The 22,500-nt window shown below is 34.1% G+C and overlaps 1 protein-coding gene across 9 annotated transcripts in view; it reads left to right on the forward strand.

The window, feature by feature from the left end:
* LOC124426149 (neurexin-1) overlaps positions 1–22,500 on the forward strand; it is a 261,069-nt gene that overhangs the window by 111,723 nt on the left and 126,846 nt on the right. For all 9 annotated transcript variants that reach the window (XM_046967481.1, XM_046967482.1, XM_046967485.1 and 6 more), the window contains 3 exons: positions 6,624–6,767; positions 11,051–11,211; positions 22,218–22,244. In XM_046967481.1, the coding sequence (XP_046823437.1) occupies positions 6,624–6,767; positions 11,051–11,211; positions 22,218–22,244 (332 nt within the window). The remainder of the gene's footprint in view (positions 1–6,623; positions 6,768–11,050; positions 11,212–22,217; positions 22,245–22,500) is intronic.

Here is a 22,500-nt window from a genome sequence, read left to right on the forward strand (position 1 = left end):
ACTTTTTGGGTTTAACGTTTATTATAACACAGAGAAGAAAAATAATTCATTTTCTATATAGTAACAAAGTTTTATATATATATATATATATATATATATATATATATATATATGTGTGTGTGTGCGTGTGTGTGTTTGTGTGTATTTAAGTACTTACTTATGTCTATCTTATCTACTCGAAAATCGTTTTTTCGATATTCCTATAAATTCGTTGAAGCATAAATTATGATTCAAGAAGGAGAGAAGAGGAAAAGTATGTAGGTGCTCGTTAGCAGATATATACTATACGGGTACTAGCGTTGAAAGCCTTATCGAGTTCGCAACGAAAGATCCTATTCGTTGGTTCCTACCTTTCCTAGTTTCGAGCTGGCAACGACGTAGGGCATTAGGTTGGTCTAAAGAAAAAATATCGTTTTTTCGATACGGGCTGTGTCCTCAGCCATTTCCTGCCGCGGGTTCGATATCGTTACTATATGTTCTGATCTGATAGATGCCGTTCAGAAATGCCGACGAATATCCGAAAGTAAAGGCCGAACGTCAAACAAATTGTAAGGATTACTTTTTTTTTAACAAATCGAGAAATAAGTAAAACGAGAAAGCAATTATTTTATAAGAAAATAAAAGGAGATAAAGAAAAAAAGGGAATGGAAAATGTTAAAGAGAAATTATTATGATGTATGAATAATAAAATATAAAAGTCAAATAAAATTTGCCACAGCAATTATTCTATTTATACAGATCGTTATAACATTAACACGTATCGGAGGACATTTCGTTTCATTGATTATAATTAATTCTATTATATTTTCGTATATAAAATATCTTATAGCAATATTAAATAGCAATATCCAGAGGAATAAATCAACGGATAGATATCGATCCAATTATCCTTTTGCGTTTTATATAAAGAAATATTATGTAACGCGAAACTTTTACTCCGGCGAAATATAAATTCCGAAACATGAATAAAAACAAAGTTTAAAAGATCTCCTGTATATATTATATTTATATTTTGTATTTATATACAGATTTGTTTGATTTCGAAATTGTACACAGTATCGTAAATGATGTAAATATCAAGATGTTGTGTTTCAAGATAAGAAGAGAAATGTAATAAGAACAAAGAGAGAGAGAGAGAGAGAGAGAGAGAGAGAGAGAGAGAGAGAGAATAAAAGCGAGTGATAGAAAAAGATATATATATATACAAAAAAAGAAAAAAGAAATAAAAAATCATTAGTTCGAAAATCGACTAGATTCGATCTGTATATCTCGGACACGATTCAAGATAAATCGAGATCCACCAGAGAGAACTCGATTGAACCTATCGCAGTAGAAGAGTAAAAATAAAAGGAGAAGAGAGTTAGAAAAGAAGAAAAAAAAAGCATAGTCCAAAAAGAAGAAGACGAAAAAGAGGAGGACGAAGAAGAAGAAGAAGAACAAGAAGGAGGAGGAGAAGGAGGAGAAGGAGGAGGAAAAGGAGGAGGAGGAGGAGGAGGAGGAGGAGGAGGACAAGAAGAGAAATAAAGAAGAACGAAGAAAAGAGTAGTGAGACGAGTAGGAAACTGAAGGGAAAACGGAAGAACGATACGAGAAAAGACGCAGTTTTCAAGATGAGAAAAGATCTTCGTTTCCCGCGGGACCTCGTTACTCTTGTCCCGAAGGCTCTTCGGGAGATTACTCGGCTAATCCTGCATGGACTACTGCGCGAGCAGCGTGAAGGGGAATGGGAGGGTAAGAGGGATGCAGGAGAGAGAGATGGGTGGAACAACGAGTTGAGAAAGGTTGGGAGGGTTAGGAGGGGTGAGAGTGATGCAGTGTGTTGGAGGGGGGATTGAGTGTTCAGAAGGATAGGATAGTAGAGACGAGATCGAATGACAGCGTTAATGCCGCTTTTATCGTCCCGTTGAGCCGACGGAATTTATTAAAAAGATTTTCCGTGGCACTGATACTCTTTCTCTCCCTCCCCTTTTCTCTCTCTCTCTCTCTCTCTGTCTCTCTCTTTCTCTTTCTCGTTTATCGCCGATGACCTAGTTATTTTCTACTTTAATAAAAAAAAGATTCCTGCTCAAAAAATCCACCGTTTCGAAAGTCGATATTTTCGAACATGTGTCGGTCTTATTAATTAAATCGGACTTGTTCGTTCTAATATGATTCGATCGGTTTTAGAGCGGTTGGTTGTTTAGAATTTTAATAAGGTAGAAACTCTCCTCGTATGCATGCATGCATGCACGTACAGATGGGTCACATGACGGAGATCGGTAGGTAGATATTGTATACGAAACTTTATAACAATGATAGACGAGTTGAAAATATGTATGAGTTAACAAAACTAAAAAATGGAGAAAAAGAAAAAACAAAACTGTCCCTCTATCTCGAATAAGGAAACGGGTAATATAATATGATATGTGTAAATGAGTATCTATCGAGATAGAGAGAGAGAGAGAGAGAGAGAGAGAGAGAGAGAGAAACAGGTAATATGGACTTGGAAAACCATCGACTTTGTCAGGTCATTGTCTTTCCTATTTTATATATATATATATATATATATATATATATATATATATAAAATACATGTATATAAGAATGTGTGAGTTTAGAGAAGAGATTTACGATAAAACGAGGTGTGTGCGAACGCGATTGATCGTGAGAGAACGCCAGGTGTAAAACTACGGCCTGTCAGAGTCCTTCCCTGAAGATTTCTTCTCGACAAGAAGAAAAAGAAGAAGGAAAAAAAGAAGAAATTAGTATTGCTGACAATGTAATAATGATTGAAAGACAATTAATTAGTATTAATCGTGTGATTATTTAAATCATTCTGATAAATTTCAAAATTGTTTCCAATATTGGAAATTGGATTAATTTGATACGATTAATTTTCTTTATCACTTATCTATGTTGTACGATTTGATATAAAGTCTTTGAAAATTATAATTAGAAATGATCGACGAAAGAAATGGGTCGAAACTAACCGAATATGTTATGTCTTAACATCTATCTAACTATCGCAAGTTTCAAGAGTTTATGGTAATTACTGGGTCATGTTGGGGAAGGATCATTATTGGAGAACATATTACAACATTTCTACGATGTCATTTTCCTCGTGACATTAATAAAGACTAAAGTGAAAGAGAAAGAGGAAAGGAGAAGGAGAAGGAGAAAGAGAAGGAAAAGGAGGAGGAGGAAAGGAGGACAAGGATAGAGAAACGTTTACTAAAAAACGTCATGACAAGATCATATTCTAAGATTTATTTTATTCAAATAAAAAACGAGAGAGAGAGAGAGAGAGAGAGAGAGAGAGAGAGAAAGAGAGAGAGAGAGAAGAAAAATAAAAGGGTTTAAAAGGTCGTACATTGACACAACTTCTTTCTCCCACTCTCTCTCTTTCTCACTCACATACATACACACACACACATATTCACATCACTCACATACACACATACACACACATTCATGGATATACACACTCTTTCCTCACATTCTCTTTTTTAGAAAAGAGCTTGGGAGCTCTCTCGCGGAACGATGCTCCCAAGTTTTTTCATAATTCAGGGCGTCGTCGCGTCGGTGGAACTATAGTTGCGTGGCTCACAATTAGTCGTCGGCAGGCGGGCATTAACATCGTTTTATCCTTCTTCCTCTAACTCACTCACTGATTCTCTCTCTCTCTCTCTCTCCCTCTTCTCCTCTCTTTCACTGTACATCTTCGCCCTACTTACCGGTCTTTCCTCAATTTCTCGCGTTCTCTCTTCCCTATATCTACCTCTCTTTCTCTCTCTCTCTCTCTCTCTCTTTCTTTCTCTCTTTCTCCCACTACTATACCCCTTGTACCAAGTCGAATATCGTGCTGCTGCACTTCTGAAAAGCTTTAGCAGCCTTCCTCCGGACGTATCTCGTACCGAGCTGCGGTACCGTGACTGGAGAATAGTGTTAACGCAAACTACGCTAACGTAACGTGGTCTACGTCGTTACGTGAATTTTGGCGAAAGCTTCAACTCCCCTCACAGGGAGATATATCCCCACCTTACCTTCCCTCCCATCATCACTCGCTCATACGCTCGCTCTTCCTTCCTCATCCACCCACAACCTTCTCCCAACGCCTCACTACTATCACCTCTTCAACTCTTCTCGTCGCTGTAACCATCACACAGTTCCGTACCAATCCCGCCCTCCTTATTCCTTCCTCCCTTAACTCCCCCTACAACCTCCGTCTCACACCATCATCATCTCGTTATTCGTCAGCTTCCTCTCAATTCCGTCTACGTTAGGAAAACTTTCTTTCATACTCACCATTCGAAATTCGAGTTCGTGCCGCAGTGGATGCCTCTTTTCCGGCTCTGACGTTTTTCACTTTATTTTTTCCGACATCTCGATTACAATCCCAAGGGAAAAAAGAGAAAATTTTCTCTCTCTCTCTCTCTCTCTTTCTCTTTTATGTTATTATAATATAATTAATTTCAAAGAGAGAGAAAGAGAGAGAGAGAGAGAGAGAGAAAGAGAACGGTAAATGAAAGAGATAGATGGATAGATAGATTAATAGAGAGGGTGAGAGGGTGGGAGTAAGTGTGAGAGAGTAGGAGGGAGAGAATTACTTGCGTAGAAATAGCAAAAAAAATTGGGGGAGGTAAAAAGAGGAAAGTAAAAAAAAGGATCACAGCTACTTTAACCTTTCAAGTGTTTAATGACGAGTACACACGATGTTCTATTTTAAGGTAGGAAAGCTTCTACGCGTGGCTGCGCATGCAATTACCGTCTCTCAGTCAAAAGCGAAGAAACGTTGTTTAGCTGAAAGCTTTGCATCATCCGTGAAAATACCTTCTTTCTCTTTAACCTTCTACCCCGATTGCCTATTGTATTGCTTCCCTTTATTCTCGACGCGTTTTATGATTTCCTTTTTTTTTCACCCCCGCCCCACCCCCCTCTTTCCTCCTCTTCTTTTTCTTTCTCTTTTTCTTTTTCTACTTTTTGTTTCTGTTTTTCTTTTTTTTTTTTATCTTTTTACGTTTACGAACGAAAATAATTCGATACGAAAGTTCGTTAACGAGAATAATAAAAGATCTATCTTTTATTTTGTATTCTCTGATTGGCACACACACACACACACACACACACACTTTCTCTTTCTCTCTCTCTCTCTCTCTCTCTCTCTCTCTCTTTCTCTTTCGATATCGACGTCAGTTTAAGAAGAAATAGAATTTATCTCCGATAAAATAGAATCAGACTTATCGTGGCAATTCGGTCCAATCGATTGAAGAAGAACTTCGGACATCTTGAAATAGAGGAAATGAAAAAAGAAAAAAAAAAGAAAAGAAGAGAGAAAGAAAGAAAGAAAGAAAGAAAGAAAGAAAGAAAGGAAGAAGGAAAAAGATAATAAAGTAAAGTATATAAATGGTAACTATGTATACGTGTACGTACGTATATATACACAAAGGTATCTCACTAACTTCTTTAGCGAATCGGTGAATGATTTGCGGTGCGGTAATGGACATTTCAATCGGCAACTCGGTGCATTCAAGCTCGTGGCAGCGATTTGGCTATTCGCCAAAGCCATTAAGCAACGTCTTATGGCCTTTTTGCACCATCCGCCAAGGTGCACTTTTGTTTGCTCGCACGGTAACAATAGCTAGGTGGAAAATAATGAGAAGAGAGGCCTCTCTCTCTCTCTCTCTCTCTCTTTATTTTTCTCTTTTGCCTTTCGTTGATCTTCCTTTCTCTCTTTCTCTCTCGCTTTCTTTTTTTTTTTTTTACCTAAGGCGGATGGGTTCAAGGGTCTTGCCATGAAGAAAGATGAGATCAGACGTCTCAAGACTCAATTAAAAATTACAAGCTTGTATTAAAAAAGGTATGTCCGGGAAAGGGTTACTTCTAATCTAGACGCAACCCAGACTTAACCCAGACTCTATGCGACGAGACGCAATGTCTCCAATTAAAATATCTTTTTCGTATATTCTATAGTATTAGAGAAAGAACTTTTAATCGATCAATAGAAAGCTTTTATTCCGACGTACATATATAAAATACGATGAAAGATTTATTAGGATTAATCGATTAGTAACTGTGTAAATACTTACTTAGTTATACGTGTTGTTCTTAGGAACTTTTATTGCTTTACTTGAATATTTTCAATGAAAGTACTTACGTTAATATACGTATTGATTAAAAAAATGTATTAACAAATGCATTATCGTAGATAGTCGTGCGTAAAAATCTTATCGACTTTATTTCTTTCTCTCTTTTTTTCTCTCTTTTTCTTTTTTATATTCTACCATATACCATTTCTTTTGATTTATTATTTACAAATTTCTTTATATCAAATATATACAACATTTATAATAATTATCATTTATTAATATTAACATTATATTAACTATTAATTATTTTATATTGATTTAAAATCGTATCACTAATAAAACTGGTATTAATTGGTGTTAATGGAAGAAAAAAAAAAAAAAAAAAAAGAAAAGAAATAAAAGAAAAATAATATTTTACAATGTCAAATTCTCACTTGTAATGATTTCTAAGATAACGAATACTATGTAATGTTTACGATATTATAATTGAATATATCCATTTATTTAATCGGTATGATTAAGGGAGAAACGTTTTTTATTTTTCTTTTTTGATTGCAGACAAAGTACCCTCGGAGGCGTCATTTCGTGGAACAGAATACCTTACGATAGATCTAAGCAAAGGGGATCCCATATTAAGTACTCAGGAATCCGTAGGACTTCAATTTAAGACGAGACAACCTAATGGACTTTTCTTTTACTCCGGTAAGTATTTACGGTGTATAAATACATATATATATATATATATATATATATATATATATATATATATATATACATAAATACATACATACACATATATACCTATGCGATTCTATTTTCTCGAATAGACTAAATAATACGTTAGTATCTTTCCGTCGAGCTTTACGTTACCGGTTAACAACATTATGCATTAAATTTAGCATACATATATGCGTAGGCACATACACACTTTCTCTCTCTCTCTCTCTCTCTCTCTCTCTCTCTATTTCTATTTTTATTTCTATCTTTCTTTCTTAAAGTGCGGTACGCGTTAATTAAGTTTCGCTGTTTTTAAGGGCGTCGACCTCGTCCATATTAAACGTAATACTCCTCATTGCATATTTAAAATCCGGTGGCCAAAGTGTGGAATAGTAATTCTAATTTCCTTTTCGCATAATCTCACGAGTATTGAATCTCGTGGAAAGAGAAAATATAAAAAAAAAAGAAATATATATATATATATATATATATATATATATATATATATATATATATATATATATATATATATAGAGAGAGAGAGAGAGAGAGAGAGAGAGAGAGAAATGGACAGAAACAAAGGAAAAGATCGAAGAACGTATGTACACTGGCTTTTATCTTTGACATGCAATCACAATGATGGAGGTCGAAGGTCTCTCAATTGGAAGTAGCAAAACCGTAGAGAATACCCGACGTTGCTTGACGTTTTGACGTCGTAAAAAATCAGGACGCATAAACCGCGTCTTTCTTCTGTTCTTATTTCGTGCCTATGTAAAAGACATATATGTACGCATGTAGATATATCGTATAACTGGTGCATCCAGGAAAACCAAACAAGCCTATGTGCTTTTCGAAGGAGGCCGAGTCCTTCGGGACGCGTCGAAGCGTGCATCATCTCCATCGTGTACCTATCGTCTTTGCGATATTACTTTCCTCGATCGGATACATTCAACGATCCGACGTGTAACGTTGTAACGTTTTGTAAAGAAAGTATGATGGGTTCGTGTTTTTATTGATCCTATACATAAGTATTCTGATATAAGTATCGAGATCGAAACTTATAGGGTGTCTTGTAAGTTTTGAATTATAAAAAAAAAAAGAAAAAGAAAGAAAAAATAAAGAAGGAAAAAGTACAATGAATTATATATTTAGGAATACATATGAATAAGCATGTGTGTATGTGTTTGTATTTATCAGTTTGCATTTTTTTTATGATAGTATGCGTGCTCGTATCTATCATGACGTACGTTATCGAGATCGATACTATAGAGTGTTTTATGAGCCTAGAATCATAGAAGAAAAAACACTTTGTATTATGTAGACATTTAGGAATAAATTGGTAGATACGAGTGTGTGTGTGTATGTGTGTGTATGTGACAGTTCGCGTTATATAAGATTCTATATACGTTCTTATACCTATATATGTATTTTCCGGAAGGTCGAAAAGCTATTTCCCCGTATCTCCGAGTTATGATGTCACATGAATACCGATGACAAGCGCGACTCTCTTCTACGTTATAGTCCTGAGAATTAAAATTTAAGATTCACATAAACGTGTTATATATTAAAATATAACTCGCTTCTTTTTCAAATCCGTTTACAATCTTAGAAATTATATTCATATTGACCGTCATCTTGTTGCTTACGTAGATATAAATAAGAATGATATCTCTGTAATATTGATGAAAGCTTTTTCCTTTTTTCGAATAAAAACATCGACAAAGAGAACATCTTAAAAAAAAAAAAAAAAAGAAAAAGAAAAGAAAAGGAAGAAAGAAAGAAAAAATAGAAAATATATCGATAGATATAAAAATTTCATTGGTTCAAAACACCCGATAAGACATCCTATATAACAGATACGAAAAAGATATCCTTTTGATATAGATGGCATACTAATACGAAGTTTTATGGGTCAAAACGTGGAAAGTTGGTTGGAAAAGCTTCTACAGAGAGAAATAAGGATGTTTGCTTGCGCGTGAAGAGGATAAATAAAAAAAAAAGAGAGAGAGAGAGAGAGAGAGAGAGAGAGAGAGAGAGAGAGAGAGAGAGGGAGGCAGTAGTTAAAAAACAAACAAAAAAAAAAAGAAAAGCTAAAAGGAAAAAAAAAGAGAAAAAGATCGATGCGTAAGTAGATGAAAGATAGAGATAAAGAGAGAAAGAGAGATATGGAAAGAGTTTCAAAAGGGAGTTGCGCCTCGATTGGAATGTTTGCTCTGTTTATATACATGCATACACATACATACACATACACAACCATATATATATATATATATATATATATATATATATACATAAATAAATATGCACATACATGAATACGTACAGACAACGGGAGCAAAGTTGAAGAACGAATGGGATGGGTAGGATGCTGCAATTACCATTGGACAAAACCATGCCGGCCACCGCGCACGTAATCCGAGTCTTTAGCTTATCTTGAGAACAAATTAGCGTTGCGGCCATGAGAGAAAGAGTGAAAGAGAGAGAGAGAGAGAGAGAGAGAGAGAGAGAGAGAGAGAAAGAGAGAGAGAGAGAGAAAGAGAATACTGCGGATGCAACGCAGCGAAGTAAAGCGGAGCTCGTACCGTATGCGATACAGCATTGCGGAACGCGCATCGTATCGTCGGCCATGGCGATATATATTGCTTTCGAGTCGTGCGATGCAGTTGCAGCTGCGGCGAAGGTGCAACCCTTCCATCTCATTCCACACAAACTCCCCCACCACACGCCCATATGCCCCCTTCCCTCTTCATCCCTACCTTCGGCCACCTCTTAAACTCTCTCTTCGCTAACCTTTTACCTTCTACCTGCTTGCTTGGCCCAGAACTCCAGCGAAGAGAATCGGCTGGTTTTCTCTTTCGAACGGCAAAAGACACGGCTCAACCTCTCTCCTTTACTTCATCCTCCTTCCCTCCATCTTCCTCTCTCTCTCTCGACATGAACGAGACGTGACTACCGACAAGACGAGAGCTTAGGGATCACCGACTGCAATGCGACTACTATGTCGAATAGGATGGACGAAACAAATTCAGAGTCCCCGTGGTGCAATATAAAAAGATTGTATATACCTACCTTCTATATGATTTTAACTTCAGAGAAATCAGAGTTAGAGGTGATGCCTCGATTTTATATTTTTACATGTATATCTGTGTTCTTTATATATATATGCAAATTTATACGGACGGTAATAAAATACGGTAATAAAAGTAAATGCATTAATAAATGTATGATAGATATAGGAAATTTATATGTATACGTACGTAGATATGTAATATTTGAAAGTGTAAAAATTTTATCATGGAAGGCGTGTTTAAAGATAACGCGATTACTTTTTAATTCGTATTTTTTTTTTTTTCTTTTTTCTTTTTTCTTTTTTTTTTTTTTTTTTTAATATCCATCGACTTCGTAAAGAAACGAAAACGTATAATAATCAACCGTAAACGATCTTGACGTGAACGTAAACACGTAACACTTTTAAACCCGTTGTCATACAACGTGGAGGATACGAGCGGAACTGTACGGTTACCTACTACTCTGACGTATCGTAAATAATCTCTTACATCGGAGTTTGGATACTTCAGGCGAACTTTTAAACTCATCTCTCAACGCCCGAGCAAGTATACCTATCCTATAAATCTTGGATTTATACGTCTTGTCTACTATCACGTGCAACCAGGCGCATTTCTTATTTCAGATCAAACCTGACTGAAAAAGCTTATCCGAGGGGGAGTACTAAATCAAATAATCTTATTTTTTCTGTTCCTTTCCTTTCGTTTCCTTATTTTTTTCTTTTCTTTTTTTTTCCTTTTTTTTTTTTTTTTTTTTTTTTTTTTCTTTTTTTTCGTCAGAGTTAGAACGATTCCCGTTAAACGTCGACGATACACGCGTGAATAAACTTAGGCGCATGCAAATGCGTTCCCGCTGGTAGACTGGCAATTAAGCCCAAAGTACCGTCTGCATCTTTTATAAGTAAGCTCTAACCACAGATCCGTGGAATAATCAGCGTACGATCACGATCGTGTGCTTTAAAAGCAACCGACTCGTCGACTCCTATCCTCCCACGCCTTCCATCCCCTCTCCTACCTCTATCTTCCGTTAGCACGCCCAACTCCGTTCTTCTTCGCCATTCTCCATTCTCCATTTTCTTCTAACCTGACAAAATGGAAGAACCCATTGGAGATTTTGACTCGATACACGTATAATATACATAAATATGTACATACCTATATATTATAGATACACATATGCATTCGATGGTGTTTCTGTTTTAGGAGTGGGAGATGATTACCTAACCGTGTCTCTTAGGGACGGTGGTGTCGCCGTTGGGATGACTTTGGCCAAAGGGAGACTTGATCTACATATCAAACCAGCCAGAATTAGGTTCGACGACAACCAATGGCATAAAATCATCGTTCATAGGAAGGTTCAAGAGGTTCGTTAATTGTTAACTTTTCATTTCCCATTTTACTTTTTTTTTTCTTTTTCTTTTTTTTTTGTCTTTTGTTTTCATTTATTTATTTATTTATTTCTTTTTTTACTTCGCAATGTTTCTCACATATTTCTTTTATTTGTATGTAATTACTTTGTACGTAAAGCTTTAGGCATGCACGTTTCTATATAACTCTCTATATATGTTTACGTATATGTATAGTCATGCCGGATAGAACTGTACACGTAATCCGAGTCTTTAGCTTATCTTGAGGACAAATTAACGATCGAGATAGAGAATATTGTGAATGCAACCTAACGAATATATATATATACATATATATATATATATATATATATATATATATATATATATACAGAATGGAGCGAAAATTTCTACATGGTTCGAGAATTCATCGATGATTGTTTTAACAATTCGATTACACTTTTTCGAGAATTTTTTGTCCGTCCAACCGAAAGAGTTCTTCCTAGTCTTGTAGTTTTACGGTTTGACCAAAAAAAAAAGAAAAAAAATATATATATATATATTGCGGAAAATATCACGATGGTATTACATTTGACCCATCTAAAAACTTTTGGTTCACTCTCTATATAAATATTTAATATATCTAATATTATATATGTATGTAACACGCATACATATGTATAAAAGCATGACATTTACATTGATAGCCGGTTCGTTTGATAGATGGAAATTGGGATAAATTTTAATGCGGGCATCGTTGTCCTAAACTAAATAGATCGTCGAATGAACGTGACAGTAATATCGTTAGTGCGGTGGGTGTACACTGGTATTCATTGCGTATTACGTGCCACGGAATAGGGTAACGTAATTATTTACGCATTGCTATCGCGAACCTCTAAAGCAGTAGCTAGTATAGCTCACTGATCATTGGATCCTCCCTCTATCGTATCTATCGATCGACTCTCTATGACCCATCGTTGGGTTTTGATTTTGAATGAATTGGTCAGAATTGTCTGACGGTTGATTGTCTAACCATTTTGCCAACTATACGATACGATAAGCACACGAATATAATATTATTCGTTCCTTAGAATAAGATTATGCTAAATAGTGTTATAATTCGTAGCTAACCTTACTTTTGCTGACCAGAACGCATCGTGAACAATTATAGAGGAAAGCTCGTTAATTGATTCCCCAACCGTAATAGTATCTTCCTACCACTCTAGAGACGCTTAAATTTCGTCCATATCTACGTCCATATCTACGTCCATAGATAGAGACAGATATATAGATACATCTCTCTCTCTCTCTCTCTCTCTCTCTCTATATATATATATATATATATATATATATATATATATATATGTATCTATCTGTATGTTTTAGTATGTACGAACATATATCTACACACATCGAACCGATTTCGAAGATTATGTCGCATCGAGATCAACTCGTTCGACGAGCGTGTGCTTAGGGAAATTATCCAATGCGCCGTTACCTCGAACGCTAACTGGTCTATATGCTGGATACTAGGATCGACCTAATTCTCTTGCAAAACGCCTTCTCACATATACATGCTGCCCTTAAATCGTCCTGCTTAGTATAACATACTTTGATACATGTTACGTTTCACATAGATACTCATACACATACAACTAGTAGATTCATTTAGCAAAGAACAAGTATAGAAGATACCAACTCTTCTTATAAGATCATCCTTTATTATCTACCCTCTACTATCTTCAAAGTATCTTACAAGAGCTTAAGAGATTCGTTCTTTTCTATTCTTTACTAACCCAACAAATTATTGAAGCGACTGTTATGTTCCTTTTTTGTTCGTGTGTATCACCAGATAGAATATATCGAAAGTTCGTGGAAGTGATATTAGAAGAGCTTCGAGATTCTTTCTTACCACACTACCATTTGTTCCCCATTTTGTCCTACTTCCTTTTACGTGACTCGCCAGACAATATCAAAAGGGGAGAGACATAGCATTCGATTATCAAGGGTTAATTCGATTGTTCGTATCTCCTAAGCGAAAATAATCTCTATTTCCGTTTGATCCTTCTTTTACACTAGACAAATTTTACGCCAATTTGCTTTTTGATTCTTTACAATTGTGGATATATATTGTACATGTATATGTATTTTATAAAACTATATTATACTATACTATATATATATATATATATATATAGTATACTTTTTTTTCACGATACGGAAAGTTTTAATTAATTCATTTAAACATAAATCCATTGAAATTATTTAAACTTAAATAAGTGAATTAATAAATATTTTACGTATTGCATGATATAAATATATATAAATATATATATATATATATATATATATATATATATATACATATATGTATATAGTATAATATGGTATAATTTTACATGATTTATTAATTCACGTATTAAGCATAATATATAATAATGTTTTAACATATTAGAAAATAATTCTTAACATACAGGTTATCTATTCTATAATATATTTTATTTTACTACGAATTATAATTTATAGACACGATTTATATATTATATTTTTGCATTAATCTTAGGTGATTTTTATGAAACAAAATTGTCTGAAAATATTGAAAGTTCAAATCCATTTTGTTAATAGAATAAAGAATCCTTAGATCTATAATAAAATAACATATTAACGAAAAAAAAAACTTGAATTATCGAACGTCTATTTTTTCATAAATAAAGTTTCTTAAAAAAAAAAAAAAAAAAAAGGAAACACGATACGCGAGAAACAATAATTTATTGAGCTTCAGATTCCTACCTTATCGATCAAGCATACTACATTTTTCGTGCACTTTGGAGTTTTTATTCGCCTATCAAATTTTTTATTTCCACGATGTACGATTTCAATAGAGAATCGTTAACTTTGAAAAATATTTTCGCACGAATGGAATATGTACCATATAAAATATACATACGTATATATTAATATATATATTCTACCTCATGCGCATCGACCAATATATCGTTTTTCTATATACAACATTTTTTTACAACATTCTAATAAATAACGTTATAACATTCTAATATCTTTAATTACAATTAATAATATATTTTCGTATTTTCGTATATTACGTATTTTCGCATACGTAAATGCTTATGGATTAAACGTAAAATTCTGTGATTGATTGAGAATTTGGTGAGAGAAAAGAAAAGAGAGAGACAGAGAGAGAGAGAGAGAGAGAGAGAGAGACAAAGAGGGAGAGAAAAAGAAAGAAAGAAGAAAAAAAGGAAGAGGAGTTACATGATACCGCAAACAGTGTGTCGGACAGAGAACAGAATGCCCGGAAGGCATGGCAGGAAAGTTTGAACTCTCTGTCGAAAGTTTGACAGTTTCAATCTGTCTGATCGGTTCGTATGTACGTAGACAAGTTCACTTCTTCTTCTTTCCTCGCGTTAACTAGTTCGCTCACCATCTCGCTTATGCGTCTTCGATGCGTCTGCCATTGCATTTGCGTTGTAACTTACGGTTAATAACGTAATTGAAGAATTCATTATCGTTAAGTATACCGAGTATAAATGTTGTCCTATGATAAATTTGTAATCAATCATTTATAACATTGCTGTAAGAATGTTAAAGATTATGATAAAAATGATCGGTCAATTTGATCAGAAGTTCGCTTGTCGTGTTTTGACAAGTCACCTTTATTCTAATATGTGTGTCCTATATATATGTGTTTATATTATACGCATGTACACGTGTATGCACATATATATATATATATATATATATATATATGTATGTGTGTGTGTGTGTGTATAGATTAAAAAGCTGTATTCACCGCGTAAAAGGCTGCGTGTCTCACGCGATAATTTCGTCTAATTTTTATGATTGCAGTTGCGATTATAAGCGTGCATCGTGCAACGAAACGTGGAAATGATCGGTACACGGTTTCGTATATTTTCATAAGGAAAAATAAACCATTTAAACATAAAGAGAATATATTCTCCGACTCGTTTTTAAGTCCACAACGATAGAATGAATTATAATCAAGAAACGCGATGTTATATCTCATTGAGAAAATGCATTAAAGAAGAGTGACCTATTTTGTCGTTGTAAAATCTATATGATAAGAATTAAAACGAACGAAAAAAATAAAAAGAAACGAAAGCGATGAATTTCGTTGGCGTCATTAAATTTTTTGATCCTCTTTTTATTTTTTTATTTTTTTTTTATTTTTGTATTTTCTTTCTTTTTTTTTTTTTTTATTTTAAATCAAAACGCGTCTAAAATTTTCGAGAGAGTTTCTCAAACGACCATCATCTCTCTTCCATCTCTTTCTTTCGATGGAGAACATTCGATCGAACAGGACGAGTATTTTCAGCTTTGACGTTGCCTCCTCGATGGGACATTCGATAGGAGTAAAACCACGAGCCACTCGTAAACGATCGAGGTCGAGGGAAATCTAACGCGAGTTACGACGGCAAGTTATTTGCTCGTCAAGGTGATTCGCCGAAGCTTCTAATCTTAGGTATGTAGGTAGTTCCTGTGACTGGAGTATGTGGTTGGTTGGTTGGTTGGTCGATCGGATGGCCGGTCGGTTGGTCGGTCGGTCGGTCGGTTTTTCGGTTCGATTCAAAATCGTTCTTTTGATCGTTCCTATTTCACCTTCTCGTTTGATCCGCTAGCATTTTACCGTGGTTGCTCTGACTTCTGCTTTCGAACGTCGAACTAAACGTCAATGAGGATCTTTCGATATCTCGCCGGAGGGTGAGTGTTGGTGGGTGAGTGGGTGGTTAGGTGGAGGAGGATGAGAATGAGGAAGAGGATAAGGGGGAGGATCGTTGTTCCACTTTCGAGACGTGTTTTATGATTGATGACTATATGTGAGAGGACTATGAGATCAGATCGGGATAATATCGAACCGGATCGCGCGAGTCTCACAGGGAAGCTGAAATATCGGAAAATAAAAGAGGAGCTATCAGTTTGAGGAAAAATCCCATTAAAATATTGTCTCTATCTCTCTCTCTCCCTCTCTCTCTCTTCTTCTTCTTCTTTCTCTCTCTCTCTTTCACTCTTGATGCATATCTAGAGATCAGCAACGTTTTTCCATCGTTCCTTCCTATCGAATGAAATTCAAGTAGTAAGAATAAGAAATAAATGATGAAAAAAAGGAAGATGAAAAGGAATAAGGAATAAAAAAAGAAGAATAAGAAGAGAAATAAGAATAAGAATAAGAATAAGAATAAGAATAAGAATAAGAATAAGAATAAGAATAAGAATAAGAATAAAAATAAGAATAAAAAGAAGAAGCATCTTGTAAAGATTTTCACAAAGGATCTTTCGTATAAAGTCAAAATATAAATTCGATCGTTCTTATCCCTTCCGATCGTATAACTGCGACAAACCCAGGCATTTATCCGAGAAAGAGTCCTCAAGGCATGGCCGATCTCTTTCTCCCTTTCGAAGAGAAAAATCTCCTCGAATTCTTTCCAACGATAGAACTTTGATTCGAGAAAGACTCTACGGAGTTTCTCCACTGAAAATTTCTCTTCGACTTGAGTCTTACTCACGACTTTTCTACGATGTATCTTTCGTATCACCAGCGGCAATACTTTCTCAGGGGGATGCATACTGTAACTGCATACTATCCTTCCGTATACACTTACATTTACACACACACACAGATACATACACACATATATTCATAATATTTATATGAAAGCGCGTGCATAGTAGACGGTTTTTCGCTACTCGATCTCGCACTTTAATCAAAATTGCGTGCATTCGAGTACGTGCACGTCGAGCGAATTTTTTTTTCCTCTTTCTTTTCTTATCTTTTCTTTTTATTTTTTATTTCTCCTCCTTTTTCTTCTTCTTCTTTTTTTTTCTATTTTTTTTATTTTTTTTTTTTCATGTTCTTTTTTTTTTTCTCTCTCTTTACCATGTCGTTGCACTCACGTATAATATGTACCTATTTATTTTGTGGAATAAACATTTAAATTCTGGATTTAGAAGAGAGAATTAAACAAAAAAAAAATAGTATTGTAGCTCAATATATATGAAAGAACTAAAGGATATTGAGGAAGGTCAAAAAGTCAAAAAGTTAGTTCAATTTTTAAATCAGATTCTCATTTATTATTATATCCATTAGTATGTTAATTTTAAACGAATGGTTTTTATGGATACTCTTTGGAAATTTTATGACTTTACGATTTGAACAAGTATAGTATATAGTAAATAAGTTCATAAAAATTCAAAGAAACAATATTAACTCCTTCAAAGTCAATTTAATAAAAATTACTTAGTCGAGAGAAAGAAAGAAAAAAGAAAGAGAGAGGGGGGGGGTGGGAGGGAGGAAAAGAAAGATTTGTATTATTATCTAATAACGCGATCATTAAAATTGACCTTTCATCAAAATTACTGGAACTACCGCTTGATTACCTCGTTCGTAATAAGTTCATTTATGATTGGTAAAAGGTTACCCTACACGGCCTGGAAACATTTTCACGATGAATTCAGTCCGAAGAACGTAATCGATTAAAAACGTCGAACATTATAAAATTTTATGCTTTCTCATCGAAACAAAAATCGTCGAAATTGAAACATCAAAATGTGCTAACAATGGTAAAATCAATTATGCAGATTGCGCTTGAAAAACGTTTTTTGAAATATTTTCTTTTACATCTTAATAGATTAAAATTATACTCATTTAATATTAATAAAATTAAAAAATATGAAATAAATTCCCTTATGTGTATATGTATAATTTTTCTTTTTTCTATTTACAAAGAAACAATTAGGTATACATACAAAACATATTAAATTGTATTGTATTATGAAAATGCAATCACAAGACACATTGTTATAAGGTACTGTCGACGAATCGGTAAATATGAAAAGCAATAACAAAGATGAGATAGTTTTAAACAAATCGAAAAAGAGGAAGACAGAGATGGAGAGATAGAGAATGGAAGAGAGAGAGAAAGAGAGATAGAGAGAGAGAGGAATCTCATGATTTTGCATAAGAGAACTTTCACGTTAACTCGGCGTTCGTCAACGAAGGTTACCACCAAGTGCGGCGCATTAAATTACAGCAATGCGTCCCCGAGTAGGTTGGTTGGATTTAGTCGAGTATGGGGGCTGATGTAAGCAGTCGGTACTTCCGCGAAACATGCAAATTCAGTTCTGCTTTGAACGTTTACTCTACCTCAATGTCGGCCAGGATTTCCGTTTGAAGGCCGAATTTTGTTGATCGGATCAAATTCAAAACAAACGAGAACGTTATAAGAAGAAACGATGTTGATAACGCTGATGAGAAAAATAATTATAACGACGACGATGACGACAACAACAACAACAACAACAACAACAACAACAACAACAATAATAATAATAATAATAATAATAATAATAATAATAATAATAATTTCTTCTTAATCGATATATTTTAAACTGGAACTCGACGATTTTCATAATAATAAATAACTCGTACTAGAGTAGAGTGATGAGCGAAGGTGAGCAAATACAGTAGGGAGGAACGCTATAGAGATAGTGGAAGAGGTGGAACGAGGAGTTTGTATTAACGCCGGATGAGGAGTAAGAGAGGAAAAGGTTGGGACTATGCGGTGAGAGAGAAGTGGAAGGTTAAAGGAATTTTTCAAAGGTCGAACTTGACGAGGAAGTTTTACGAGGAACGGACGCACGAGATGGCACAGTTCGATAGAGAATTCCTGGTATTCGCGAGTTTCCACGAGGCGAACGATGTCGTGAGCTTAAAGGGGTGGGAAAAGGGTGGAGGAGAAGGAGGGGGAAGAGGAAGGATGGAAGGATGGAAGGATAGAAGGGAGGAAGACGAAGAGAAAAGGAAGAGGAAGAGGAGGAGGGCCTGAAAGTCCTATCGGTTGGCGTAAAGTCGACTAGTTCCTATCGATGCATAGAAAAGTCATAGGTGACCTAACCGAACGACGACGAATCGAAATCTTGATTTATAGTCAGGCTTCAACTACGGCTAAGCCCCATATATATGTATGTATATATATATATATATATATATATATATATATATATGTATGTATATATGTATATATATGTATATGCGAGAGGTGCCCTACAAACAATTACATTTACTATCGGAAAACTTTAAATTCTATGAAATAAGTCGATAGTTAAAAAATTTACGATCGAGTTATATAGGTATTATCCTAGACTGACTACTATAAGACAAAAGAAATATAAATATATATATTTATCGATTGGGATATAGAGAAAATCTTTTTATTGTCTTTGTATTTTACCTAGTCAGATTTTATAAATAAAACGAAATATTTTCTATACTATTCTATGATATAATATACTTACTTACTTACTTAGTTACTTACTTACTTACTTACTTACTTACTTACTTACTTACTTACTTACTTATTTACCTACCTACTACGTATATATTTGCGTATAACTTTGTTCTTTATTTAGACACGGTGAATGTTTACTATTGGACATTATTCAAAGTCGAGAAATAAGAAATAAGAAAATCTTATTCGACAATTTCGACAGTTCTTTTTCTAGTTTAAATGACACTGTCGTTTTCATAAAAAAATTTTATCATCAATCACAAAACACTTCGCATATACAAGACTTTTAAAAAATATCCTCAACAGAGTATCATACAATATATGTTTGTATATATATGTATATTTTTCTCGTATACGAATACGAGCCGTTACTTCCGGTCGGCGAGCTTTTCATAGCGTAAATAAGAAAGCGAAAGAGGAGAAGGAAGAGATGGTAGAAAGAAGAAATAGATAAAGAAGAAAAAGAGAAGAAAGAGGAAGAAGAAGAAATGGAAAAATGCAGAAGGCAAAGAAAAAGAGCACGTGAATACGTACTATAGCAATTCAGTGACATGCGAGGACTCTTCTTCCTTTCTTGCGTGTTCTCGAACGTATACACATTTCTTTGCTCTTCTCGACGTCCTGAAAGAAAACGCAAGGAGAATACTACTTGAGAATGTATCTCTTTCTATTCTGTGATATCGATCTATTGAGATCATTTTAAATAAACCAATAGTTCGTCCAAACGATAACTTTTTAATCCCATTAGTTATCGAATCAATTCGAATACAATTACTCGAATCGAATTTGATTTGATTTGATTTTAATTGAATGTTTGAACGAGAAAAGATGAAAAATAAAATTAATACGAGAGAAACGTCTCGCGTTCATTTTCACGAAATAATATATACGTAGATAATTTTAAGATCTATTAAAATTATTTTTTCACCAGTTATTATTATTATCTTAGTTATTATTTTCGTTGATTTTTTTTTTCTTTTTTTTTTTAATAAATCACTATTTAAAGACAGTAATGGGATATGTACGTATAATTAACTCCCATTTATTATTTCCTAAAGGATTGAACGTATTATAATAGACATGCATACTCATATACGTACAAACACATAGGTAATAATTTCGTGTTGTCGATCGTTTCGGTAACCAACCGTATTGACAGAATTATTCGAGGACCAAAGTTCATTGACTCGATGCCGTTAATAAGCTCATGCTTATGCAAGTCCATCGGCCTTCGTACTAAGCTCAGACTCCTATTAGGCAGATAGTAGATCGCAGGCAAACAACGAGGACACCAGACTAACCTGCCGTGCTATTGACATCGGCTTCGTCCGAGTAGATGCGTCCTATTCCGTTCTCTATTCTCATATCAGAAGCCTATCGAAAGCTTGTAAAGCGGAACGATCGTCCTGTCATTCTGTTTAAACCTTAAATTTCCACTTAAAACGAAAATTTCGATTTAACGAATATACAATTAACATTGTTCATTACATTGATACATAGAATTCGTTTAATGCAATAGCGATGTAAGTCAATTTTTTTTTTTGTTTTTTCTTTTTTAATCTATTTAACTTTCAATACTACATTTCGAAACGATCAAACGTCATTCGTAAAGTTTCATACTGTAACGAGTCTATAAGTCTGATTTCATTGATTTCTCATTAGATAACTGTATCGAAGTATTAATCACTTAGATGAAAAAGTTTAATGGATGATGATTGGTCTAAGTCGAAGTAATATCGAATTAAAACTATATCGTGTATATCGTTTTTCGAGCATAAACTTTATCATTACTCCGAGTTAATGTAGAAATTTATACGATGGATCACGTAAAAATAGAAGATCTAACATTATTTGATGTTATTCGATTTTATACAAATTTTTGATTCTATCCCTCGTTAATATTTATATATAAAAAAAAAAAAAAAAAAAAAAACCACTTCTTTGTTGGCCAACGACTCGCACGTAAATATATTTTCTATTGTTTCGACGGTCATTTATCGTTATCATTAAAATTAATGATAAATACCTGTAATTTCGGTTGTCGATTAATGAAAAGAAAAAAAAAATAAAAAGAAAAAAACAAAAAACAACAGAAAAAAAAGGAAAAAGCTTTAGAATCTTATTGGGATAATTACCATTTAATTTCTATTCGAAGGTGACATGAGAATCGAACTTTGAATTCAATGAAAATAATGAGTTTTTATGGTCCATGAGTTCGAAAGATGGGAACAAAGGGTGGAACGAGAATTCTTCGTGACTAATTAGTTGAATATATTAAGTTAGGAAGAAAAAAACTTCGGGTGCATGATTAGCAGTAAGTAAATAAAGTCCCTTTAATTACTTTCTCCATTACTTTCCTTTATTCTTTCCGTTCGAAATCTAATTATAATGTGATAATCGCAAATATAAAATAATAATAATAACAATAATGATGATGATGATGATGATGATGATGATGATGATGATGATAATGATAAGAAGAAGAGAGTTTGAAAGTTGAATAAAATTTGTCAAGTTCCAAATATGAGTTCTTCAAGTCTGACCAATCAAACGATTTCTTATTTCACGTGTCAAGGCTTTTTTATTCTTTTTCTTTTTTTTTTGTTTCTCTTTTTTTTTTCGAGCAAAAAGATCACTCCGATAGAAATAAAATTCATACCCATGTACTCTCGATTGATTCTTTTTCGCTTTCTGTTTCAGATCTCCTCAATCACCAGTTTCTGCAGGGTAAGTAGACGTATCCCGAAGAGTTTCTTTCTCTTTAAAAATCGTTTCTCGATGCCTCTTCGAAATATATATATATATATATCTGAATATCATATAAGTATATATACATACGCACACACACATGTATATATATATATATATATATACGTAGGAATAATTTTGATATGTCGATGCATCTTTCTTGCGACTTCGAGATATCACGAGAAGAAAAATCGAAGGAAACGGATGGAGAGTTAGAACGGATCGTTTTCTCGCA

This window comes from Vespa crabro, chromosome 8 (genome assembly GCF_910589235.1).
Source record: "Vespa crabro chromosome 8, iyVesCrab1.2, whole genome shotgun sequence".
In the NCBI taxonomy this organism is placed as follows: Eukaryota; Metazoa; Arthropoda; class Insecta; order Hymenoptera; family Vespidae; genus Vespa; species Vespa crabro.